At 46.6% G+C, this 11,619-nt stretch overlaps 2 protein-coding genes across 5 annotated transcripts in view; one reads left to right on the forward strand and one right to left on the reverse strand.

Moving 5' to 3' along the window:
* The window catches only part of Ralgapa1 (Ral GTPase activating protein catalytic subunit alpha 1), a 209,075-nt gene extending 203,846 nt beyond the window's left edge, over window positions 1–5,229 (forward strand). For 3 of the 4 annotated variants that reach the window (XM_038335965.2, XM_038335968.2, XM_038335966.2), the window contains one exon: window positions 3,855–5,229. In XM_038335965.2, coding sequence (XP_038191893.1) covers window positions 3,855–4,003 — 149 coding nt within the window. In that variant the 3' untranslated portion in view covers window positions 4,004–5,229. The remainder of the gene's footprint in view (window positions 1–3,854) is intronic. The other variant, XM_038335967.1, reaches the window with a different exon arrangement.
* Window positions 5,230–7,155: 1,926 nt separating this feature from the next.
* Window positions 7,156–8,643, reverse strand: Insm2 (INSM transcriptional repressor 2). Its single transcript, XM_038335717.1, has one exon. The coding sequence runs from the start codon at window positions 8,641–8,643 to the stop codon at window positions 7,156–7,158; it is 1,488 nt and encodes a 495-aa protein (XP_038191645.1).
* Window positions 8,644–11,619: the final 2,976 nt, after the last annotated feature.

Genomic DNA, 11,619 nt, shown 5'->3' on the forward strand with positions numbered 1-11,619 from the left:
TTGCCATTGGTCTTTCAGCCCTTGTTATTGCTAGCAATGAGAAAGGGAGAGGGTCAGGGGAAGGGAGAGAGGAAGGCAAGAAGAGAGAGAAGGAGAGAGAGAGAGAGAGAGAGAGAGAGAGAGAGAGAGAGAGAGAGAGAGAGAGAGAGAGAGAGAGAGTGATTACCCAATACCCATCACATTTACAACTCAGAGACATTAGAAATCTGTGTTTGTAGGGCTCTACTTTTCCATTGAAAAATTCTTTAAAAAGAGTTTGGGGGGGGGTTGCCAGGGAAGAAGTATGTTTTGAAATAGACTAGATTTAAATTATAGTCCTGACATTTATACTACATGAAGTCAAATCAGTCTGTGCTATACCAGTTTTCTCACTTGTAAGGTAGAGAGAAAATACAAGAAACCTGACCTGGTTTGTTCATGTCTACAGCGATAGTTTTTCAGTTCTTAGAATGAAACCACTTGTTGGCCTGATTTCTGTACAGTTTGTTTTGAATAATGTGACACTTCCTTTGCGACAGTTTGGGGCAGTGTCCATGCAATCTCAGTCATTGGCTCTGTCAACCTTTAAGGCTGGATTTATAGCACAGTCAACATAAAAGAGGACAAACTCTTTGATTTCTGAAAGTTAAACTTAAATGTACATTACAGATATTCTCCACATTTGAATGATTATATTTCATAGGCAATCATTTTATCCAAAAATCTTTCTAGTTTCTACTCTTCCTTCCAAATCCTTATCTGTTCTGATTCAGAGTCTCCTATTTGCTCTCTAAGAACTTTTTATGTAGCCATACTTGCTCTGTACCTGTTGCACACTAGGCCCTTTGCTGCGTAGTCATTAATCTCCACAACCTGACACGGTAGCTGTTCTTGTCTCCATCTCACAAATAAGAAAATGACTCCAGTCAGCTTGCCCGACATGGAGCAGTCAGTAAAGCAAGAGATGGGTCAGCAAAATGGCTCGGCAGGTAAGGTGTTTACCACCAAGCCAGACAACCCAAGTTTGATACCCAGGAACATATGGTAGAGGAAGAGAACAGATTCTCACAAGCTGTCCTCTGTCGTCCACACATGTACCATGGCATTCATGCACACAGAGGGAGAGAGAATAAAAAACAAATAAATAAATGTGGATACATAATAATAATTATTATTATAAAGGAAGAGTCCAGAAGTGCCTAATCCATTCTTTCTAACATGTTCACATTGTCTTTTAGTTCATATAATTGAAGTTGCTTTCAAAGTTACAATATTTTAAAGACTTTATTAGCCAAATACTTGAGGAAGTTTTAAAGTGGCCATGCTTACCAACAGACAGTATAGACCAAACCAAAATAAATTTTAAAACCATTTATATTCCCTTTTAAAATGTCTGTGGAGCCCCCAAAGTCATATCCATAGTATCATTTATGATGGTTTATTGTACTCAGCATGCGGTATACCAGCTTGTACTGCATGAACGTAGGAGCCATGGATACTTTCTTACACTACCCTGGAAGATACATTAGACACAGGAACAACTCAGTCCTACCTTCATGACTTCCGTGGTATAAATCATAATTAGGAAGAGTAGGTTGTGTCAGGAAATGGCAAGTGTGACTGTTTTCTTTCCAAATCCAAGCTGAGGCCTGCCTCGCCTGCGCTGCTGTAGTGGCTGTGCTGAGTCCTCCACTTGTGTCGTCTGCAGCGACGTTAGCGTGAGACCTACACCAGCCCTGCCTGCCTCCGTTGATTTTTAATTGCACAAAAGGAAATTTAATCATTTTTAATGTGGCTATAACTACTTCATTATACAGTTCCTTTATCGAGTTCTTATGACCAAATTGGGAGGCAATAAAGAAGGCATGGGAGAATTGCTGGGTTTGAAGAAAGCAGATCCTAAATAGGGAAATGGGGTATACACCCTGATGCCCAGAGATGGGCTTTCATTACTGTCATTAAAAAGTCGTGGGAAACCAGTAATTCTCTTGTCAGGCGCCTTCAAGAGTTCAAGAGTTTCAACCAACAAAAAAAGTTGATGGAAAAATTTTGGTTTTCTCCAAAGAGTCTTCATTCTAGCACTGGGTTTGAGGATAAAGAAATGCTCTCTACTGGGAGACTTGACAGCAGGTTCCTGTCAGTAAACTCCTGTGGTGATGTAAATGTCACGTGTCTGCTCTATCCAAGATGACAGCAGCTAACCAGGCGTGACTCAGCGCTTGAATATGGCTAGCGTAGCAAGGAATTTCAATTTCCAATTTTAATTACATGAAAGCTGAACTATTACCTCATACATAGTTGTAGCTATTACCTCATTACACTGTCTCTGAGGTCCAGGGACTGGATTGTAAGACAATCAGTGCACACGTTAGACAGTAGGTGTTTCTCGGCTCTCTCACAGACTTTTTCCTATTCTCTTTTCCTGTTTGAACTTGTTTTGTTAGTTGGTAAGTATGCCATCTGAACCAGAGGAGCACTAGCCATTGTGGAACGTCCCCCACCCATACTCATTGCATGCCAGTTGTGTTCATAATACCACCCTGATTGCTCTCCGTTACTCAGGTAACGCCTGTAGCACCGCAGTCTCCCTCACGCCTGTTGTCTATCTTCTCTTTTGTTCTCCACTCTGCCTGCTACTACGTTTCTTCCTTCACAGCAGAAAGGCATGTACTGCTAGTTCTGGCCCTCCCAACCTCCGCCAGAGACAGCGCTGGGAGGGAAGACCTCTCCTCACACAGCAGCACCTGTGTGGCACCAGGAAGCTCAGCTGCTGCTCCTCGCTGTCTTTCCCACTCTGGTGCCAGGCTTCCCTAAATGGGCTGTGGACGCACATTCTCTGAGTATTCTAGTCTGCGTCTACTATGGAGCCAGCTCAGATCATCGGGAAGAGTAAATTTGAAAAAAACAAAGAAACTTCCTGCTTTATAGGCCAGCCTCATCCGGGCTAGAAAGGAAATGTTGGGGAAGACATTTTGAGCAGGCAGTTCACAGGTACAAGTGACATAACAGTTTCCCTTGGAAATGTTCATCTGTCCCTAGGTATCATTTTACTACTTTTCCTTTAAAAGTACTTTGAAGAACTCTTTGGAGATATATTCTTAAGATACCTCAACAGGATCTGTTAGTAAGCATTTTTGGTTTCTCTTAGAAATATGTATACCTTCATTTTAAGCATGGGTGTTCCACTACATTGAAACACTAGCATAATTATTCCCAAGCCCAAATGTCAGTGAGAAGAACTGCCCTGTAAATGACACAGGATTTTCCTATTCGAATTTGTTTTGCCTATTTTAAAATTCTGTGTCTACTAATTGTACTGCTAACTGTAAACATCTAAGCTAATGAACACAAAAAGCAATACCTACGGCCAAAGACATTTTTCTGAGGTCGGTTTGTCTTTTCTGACTGGCTTTCAAATGAAAATTTCTATCTTTTTCCTTCTCGCAAGAATTTGTCTGCTCTTTCTATAACAATTACGTACCTAGAATGGTCTCCTGAGGACCTTCCTGTTTGGAGCCTAGCATATAGTATGAGGATGCCCTGTGGCTGCGCAGTGTGGCTGGTCTTCCTTCCCACCTTCCGTGCCCTGCCCTGCATGCTGGTGGTGCTTTGAGTTGCTGGTCTTTCAGACCCAAAGATTTTATTTCCCATTGCTGTTTCCAGGGTACTGGCTCTGGACATGATGGTTGGTGCTTTCTTTAATATGACATGAGCCACCAGATCACAGGGTTTCGGGTACATTAGTAAACTCTGGGGATTGCTTTTTTTAACTTCTGAAGTCCTTGTGAAGGGTGGGGAATCCTGCTCTGGATAGCAGCAGGAGGTGGTTACGGTCTGGGACTGGAGAATACTAACATGCTCACTCTCTCCCACAGGATCCTACCCAGAGAGTCTACCCAGTGACGCTCCCACAGCAGCACAGGTAGATGGGGCTGACCTGGCCTCTCCAATGTCTCCTCGAACTAGCAAAAGCCGCATGTCCATGAAGCTGCGTCGGTCCTCTGGCTCAGCCAATAAATCCTAAGGAGACAAACAGCCCAGCAGTGATCAACAGTAACCACCCTGGCACAAACATAGTGTTAACTCTTTCAGGCCTCATGTTTGCCACAGCATTCATGTTTCTTCCTGTACACTTCTTTGAGAAAACACTGGACTTAAAGCAATTTGCAACTTCTTATTTTAAATTTGGACTATTTATTTAGTTCAGTTTTTTTCCCACACTCCATGCTGTCATATTCTGAGGGGATCGAGTTTTAATTCATACTCTTGACCTTCCTAGATAATCATGTCTAAGTAGTGCTACCTTCAAGTTCATGATTAATGTTGAGCCAAAATATAATTGGACAGATAGTCTTGTGTTATTTATTTGCCTCATTACAACTTTATAATTTAATAAATCCATAGTTTTTACAAATGTAACCTTTTTTTGTAGTGCTGGGAATGGAAGCCAGCATCCCAAGCACGCTAGGCAAGCACACTGTCCTTCACAGCCCAGCCCTGCAATAAAAATGACTATAAGCCTTTATAAAACGAGAGCAAAAGCTGCACATCTGTCCTTTGTGTAGCATGTGTACAGATTGTTTGCTACAGACACAGAGACATCTAATGGCCATGCAGCAGCTCAGATTCCAACTGAAATTACATTCATTAACTTTTCTCATTTCTCGGCAGCGCAGATGACGACACAACCTCTCGAATAACTAGGAAAATCACCACAGGACTTTGATTTCTTTTAGGTCCCAAACAACCTTGTTCTGCTGTTTGAGGTGATATCACTGTTGAGTACCATTTCTGTTTGGAGGCTGTGGTCCTATATCACTGACCAGTTTATCCTGGTGTGTCTGTGTGCGCTCCAGAGTACCAATAGAGAAGGTGGTGGAGACGAGGGTGGAAGACTGTTCTCATATAAATGTTTGCTCAAATTATGTGTATTGTTTAAAAAGTAAGGGAAAATAACCCAGGAGTCTAAGTTAAATCTAATATTTTAGTACTGAACTTGCTGCAGGTGCAGGTTGGTATGCATCCCACCTCCAGAAGTATTTCCTGTAGTAAATAAGCTGCCCCCTTTTGTTTAACATGGGCATCTCCTAAGGAAATGTAGCATGATTGATACCAACTGCATGTGTAAATACATCATCCTGACAAGCCACAGAATATAAATTATGTATCATTCATGCAGTATCTGCAGATTTGTAATGGGACAAAAAGATGACATGGTATTTAATAAAACACAATAAAATATTCTTCACACTTCCTGTCCGTGATTGTATTCTATTCATGTATTTTCAGACTTAAAAGCAGCAGGGCTGTGTGATTGGGCGATGTAACATGCCCCCTAAGGTAGCTTAGCTAATCATGAAAAAATAAACACAAACGCCATTTTCAGAAGCAGCCCAGCGCGCTTCTCAGAGGTCCTCCCAGGGCCAGTTCCAGCACAGGAAGTCGCTGCTTCCTAGGGCTGCCAGAAACTCGACCAAAATCAACGTATCTCTCTCATGACATTTGACTTGTTACGTTTCAGTGTTTTTTAGTATATGTTCAGGAATTAAACTTTCTACCAAATTTTTCTAAGCGAATTTTTAGAGTTCCTGTGCACCTTTTAAATTAGTGCTCATAAATAAAACAATTGGAATAGTAGAGAGAACCTGTGGGAATGTGTTTAAAACAGTGTAGTTTCCACAGCCAACAGAAAGAATTTTTCAAAGAAAAATCAAACTTCTTATATATTTCTATTGTATTGATAACAGGTAACAAGACAAACAAAAATGTTGATTTGAAATAGTGAAACTAATTAGCACCATTTATATAATTTCTGTAACCCTGTTGAATAGACTTAAAACAAGCAAAAAAAAAAAAAAAAAAAAGCAAGTCTGTATTCGCTCCTCCATGGAGCTGCAGTCTGTAGTAGACTCTACAGGAGGAGGTCCCGCTGCATTTCAACACTATTATAGTCACTTGCAAGATGGCATTTGTACTCTGTCAAAACGGGTCCCTAAGATCCTAAAGTTAAATGTTGGTATTGAGGAAGTAAGAGATGTGCCTTGGAAAATACACTGTATTCAACCACATAAGACAATGAAAGAGGCACAGTCTACATACATTTATTTGGTGGAAGCAGCTTACAAATCTATTGTTGGACAGTGCTCAGCCAGTATCCCAGACTCTGGCTATTGAGGGAATAGATACAGAATATACATTGAATATGATTTACAAAGAAATCCAAATGTTCCTGAAAAGAAAATATAGAATATTGAGTGAATTGATTGACATTCAGTTCCATAGTGGGCTACAGGTGTTAACATCTTCCTTAAATTGAACAGTTTACGATGCAGTGTGCAGCAGATTTACAGCAAAATCATAATAATTTGAATGAAATCTTTCTAAAACATTCAAACTTTAGGAATGAGTATAGTGGGTTTTTTTTTAAAAAAAAAAAAAAAAGGTTATGTAAAGAAAACCTTTAAGTAGCTCCTCCTGGATGCAGCACATAAAACAGTTAAAGAATGCAGAGGGCACACCAGCTCCTTCCCATTAAGCAGCACCTCCCCCACCTCCAAAACCTAATTTAAAAGAAGGGACAAATACATTCAATTGAGGAAAGAAAGTTCCAGGGATATTTTCACACCGGACAGCAGCATCCTCTTATATTCCTGTCCAACTACAAGGGTCTAAGTCTTCCTTCCCTGCAAGTTTGGCATCAGTCACATAGCTTGATTCACAGAATATACAAGGCAAGAAATCTGACCCTATTGAGACAGAAACGACAGAAGTGCCTGTGGTGGCAAGAGGAGAAATCGTTGATGACTACCACTTCAGGTAGAACCTTGTGTACACACTGAGACTTGCACGCGTTCACTGCGACTTTCCATAGGAACTACAAACCGTATAGGATTCATTGGGGTCTCCAGCGTTTTAAGGAAGGGGATGCCCTATTTTAGTGGGGAAATGAGGATTTAAAGCTGTCAGCTTTGATCATGAATTTTTATGCCAGATACATACCTGCTCTAGAGGGGGTTTTACATCTCGCTGCCTTCTCCCCGGACGGATCATGACTAGGAGAGTTTTAAGAGGGAAGGCAAGGGAAGGAAAGAGGAAATTGCAAGATGAAAAAAGCCCCACAGGAGTCCCCATATTGTTTTCTCCAGCCATCTGGAAATCCCTCCAGGCTTGGGTCCCTCAGCAGCCAGGCCTCAGTGGCATCTGCAGCAGCAGCACTTGCCGGCTTTCTGAGGGATGACACTTATTGATGTGCCGGGTCAAGCCCGGGGAGCTAAAAAAAGTGGAAGGGCAGTACTTGCATGAGAAAATCTGCTGAGTGCTACCGTCGGATCCCCCTCCAGGGCCCGCTTCCGAAGGAGCCCCGACCAAGGCGGGCAGTAGCAGCTCCTCGCGGACAGCATGCCATAGCCGGTGCTTCTCTCGGATATCCGCGGACGGGAAGTGCGCCCCGCAAAGCGGGCATGCAAAGGCTAGTGGGGCTGTGCGCTCCGAGCCGAAACTCGGGGCTGGTGCTCGCGCCGGGCCCGCCTCGTGGGTGCCCAGGTGCTTGCGCAGATAGGCTTGGCGACGGAACTTTTTGTGGCAATACGGGCACACGAAGACCTCAGATGTCGCCCCCGGGCTGGCACCACCTGGCCCGAGACCGCGGCGCCCTAGCATCACCTCGGGGTAGGGAGCCTGCGGTCGTGCTACCTCCGGGTGCACCAACGCCTGCAGGCCTGGGCGCGCGGCGCTGTCCCGGTGCTGACCGTCCCCGGAGCTGTCCCTGACCTGCGGGTGCTGATCGCCGGTCCGCGGCATGCGGCCGTTCTCCTTGCCCGCCGCGAGGGAAGGGTCCGGAGGGGTCAACGGCGCGGAGGGAGGTTTACTCGCGGCGCAAGACGGCGTGGGACGTGGCTTGTGCCAGCGGCGGTGGGAGGCGAGGTTCGCGGGGCAGCTGAAGACCTTGTCGCACTCGGGACAGCGGTACTCAACGCGCACGATGCGGGAGCAGCGGTGCTGAGCCAGAGCGAAGGGGTCCGCGTACTGCTGCTTGCACAGTTGGCAGATGAACTCCCCCAGCGGCGTGCGGACGCCGCCCAAAGCCCGCTCAGGCGCCCCGGGCTCCTCCTCCTTGATCTTCAGACCGAGCACCGGGGAAGTGGTCACCTCGTCTGCAAAGCTCAGCCTCCGCACCGCCTTAGGCTTCCTGACGGCCGCGGGCGCTGAAGTGCAGCCCAGGGCGCCCTTGCCCCGGCGCTGGAGGCTGTGCGGGGCAGCGACGGGCGCGGGTGCGGGGACAGAGCTGGGGACGGCGACCCGAGGCGGCTCCAACTGCTCCCCCGAGGTCGCGGCCGCGGGCGCTGCGGAGCAGAAGGCAGTGGCGCTGGGGAAGGACTCGGCCGAAACTGGTGAGCGAAGGCAACGCTCCAGGAACGCTCGGCGCAGCTCGGAGCCCGCCGGCCTCGCGGGGCTGGGTCCCGGGCCGTCTCCGCCACCTGCGCCCCACTCGGCGCCGTCCAACGCGGGCTCGAAGCAGGGGGACCCCGACAGCCCCCGGCCGGGCTCCTCGGGGCAGGGCGGTGCTGCGCGGGGACCCGGCGGGGGAAAAAGCGGTTCGGCCGGGCGCGAGCGGTAGGAGCTGCCCGAGCGCTTGGTTCGCTTCACCAGGAAGCCCCTCGGCATGGTGGGTCGGGTGCGTGTGCGAGCCCCGGAGCTAGGCGGGTTGAGCCGGGCCAGGCATGCGGCGACCCGCTTTATAGCTAAGAAGCCGGGCCGGGTCGGGCCGGGCCCCTCGAGCTGCGCCGGCCAATCAGGAGTGGGAGCGGATCCCGGGGCGGGGCCTTTGCCAGGCCGGGCACCGGGATCCGGACCCGGGAAGACGAGCGGGCGCGAGGAGCTTGGAGCGCCCTGTCCTCCCTCCAGGGACCGCGCTCTGGGGACCCGGGCGCCACCAGCCCGCCACGCGCCGGGAGCAGACCGAGCCCGCGCCTGGGCGTCGGGCTGAAAGACTACGCCCCCGCGGGAGGACAACGGAGGGACGACCGCCGCGACAGGGCGGGAATCCGTGCGGGAACGGGTTAATGTCCTCTGTCAGGACTGAGCTGATGAGAAGCAGCGAACAAACTGCAGGGCGGCTCAATCCGCCGTCCTGTGCCTACACTTGACGGCGAGAGCACGTCTGCCATCCAGTATCGATCCGGACTGCGCGCGTCTGTGATACTATGAGAATTCATCTGGAGAGAAGGGCTCTCGGCGCCGCAGATCGTGCGTGCTGGCAAACCTCTGGAGCTCAGGACGCTGCACGGTTCGGGCATCGAGCTCTTGGCTGATAAGTGCCTCCTCCCTTGGGGGAAGGAGTAGGGAGGGGAAGGGATCTAATTTTCGGCTGTCCTCACATAAAGTGGTTTCTCTGTTCACACTTTCCACTTAAGCTACCCAGAGACATGACTTAATGCCTAGCTGGCCTGTTTAGCATGGAGAAGACTGAGTGAGAAATGCTGGTGGAATCGGCATCGCATCTGCTTCCCTGTACATGACAAGGGACGCTGCAAGGGATGTGCGGTAGACCAAACTCAACAGATTGTCGTCTGGCCCCCTGCCACCAGTCCGGCACTTCGCTGTTGTTGTTAAGAACCAGAAGAGATTTTAAAGTTTGTAATACTAAGTGCACAGTGAAATTATTAGCCAGTATTCGGCAGAGGGACCGTGCCAGCCTTTGATAACAAAAACTTGTGCAGTGTGAGAAGAGGAAGGGCAAAGAACTGTGCTCAAGACTGCTCGCAAAATAATAATAATAATAATAATAATAATAATAATAATATAAAAATAAAGAAAATTTAAAAATCTGGAGGCAGGATTAAAGTGGAATGTAGACTAAGGTCCCCATTATCGGTGAAGTGATTTTACATGGAGGACACTATTTAAGGAAAGAGGCACAAATATCTATTTGACTCTGATTATGTATCAGATTATGCTAGGAAGAGAGAGAGAGAGAGAGAGAGAGAGAGAGAGAGAGAGAGAGAGAGAGAGAGAGTACTCTTTACGCAATAGGTAGATTAAGTTAGAATGTAGATGACCAGCAAGAATCACACAGGACAAATTCAAACCAAAGCCTGGCAGATTCCAATGCCTAGATTCTTTCCATTATACCAGTAACTTCAAACTACTTCTTTAACTGCCTCTCATAATGAGCAATAAGTCTTAAAGTACACACACACACACCTGAAAACAAGTTTCAAAAAATAATACTTAACAACACACTAGAGTCTCAGGTTTTCTGGCCAGTCCCATTGTGTTTTAAGGACTGGATTAAGACCAGAAGTTACGGTGCTTCTCATTAAATAGTGTGGAGTCGTGTACAATAATTTGCAATCAAAACTCATATCATGAATCACTAAAATGCCGTGGCCCTAAGTAGCTTGATAAGCTCAGTTTCCCAAGCTGATCGTTCCTGACATGTCAGCTACACATGACATCACTTCTAACACAAACTTATCTCTGTCTTCCTCTTATTCTTTCTTCTCATGACCCAGAAATACCTGTGATGTAGAAACACAGGTGTAAGAATGGCAATACTTGAAGATAGACCCTTGCCAGGAAGGTTTTTTCCCTGAGCCAAAAAACATTGCCGCATGTTTTCCCTAAGATTCTATAGCGCCCCGCCCCCTTCAATAACAGCCCTCTGGAAAGCAGTGACACCAGGAACTTTAAAAAAAAAAATCTTAATCTGCCACTTTCTGGAAAATATTTGTAAGAAAACTGTTTACTACCTAGTATTGGTGTTTGTAGACGATCTGAAATTACCTCAAGGATATCATTGTGAAGCTGAAGATGGCGAGTTAGCCATGAGCATCCACGGAACTAAAAGTGTGCATCGTGGCCGTAAGCGCAAACGGCAGGGCATGACGGTGCCCACGTGCTACGGAGCTCAACTATGGGGGAATAAAATGCAGACACTGGGAGGAAACGATGCCAAAGCGTTGTTGTACTGTTCCTCTACCTAGTAAGAATTGTAAGAGTTTTTAGATCTTTTAAGTACCCTGCAAAAAGAACACACAACTCTGGGTATCAGAAGGAAAAAAAAACAAAAAATAAAGAATACATCACCCAAAAAGCTAGAATTAAATGTGGCAGCTTTCCCTAGGACACCACAAACATCAAATGGAGACTTGTAGATTTACTAAGCATTCTCTGTGTCCCTGACACAGAGGTGGCAGTCTCTGCCATGTAGACCTTCCAACTGGAGAGCACTCCTAGGAGTTGAAAATTGGAAAGATTTAAAACGTTGGTGAACGAAAGGACTTGTAGCACACCTCCCTCTGGGGTAGAAACCTGGAGGATTCTTCAGAACACCAGCAATCCTTTCTGTCTTCTCACTAAAGCATCAAGATGTAGAGAGTGGGGCCCAGAAAGTGAGTGAAAGTTTGTGGTACCCACCTCCTTCCTCTTCAGGTTGCCAACATGTTCCTCCTTTTAAACATGTAGAACCATCTTCTACTCTGTCATACTTGGACAAAAACTCGCGTGTGCGGAATCATCTCTCGAGATTTAAGTCTTTCATTGTAGAATAAGTCTGACTTCAATTCATAAATTTTGAAGGGAGAAAGGACTTGACAGCAGAAGGGAGACAAGTGGGAAGAACGGGGGTGGGGGGGGGAC

The sequence above is a fragment of the Arvicola amphibius genome, chromosome 7 (assembly GCF_903992535.2).
Source record: "Arvicola amphibius chromosome 7, mArvAmp1.2, whole genome shotgun sequence".
NCBI lineage: Eukaryota > Metazoa > Chordata > Mammalia > Rodentia > Cricetidae > Arvicola > Arvicola amphibius.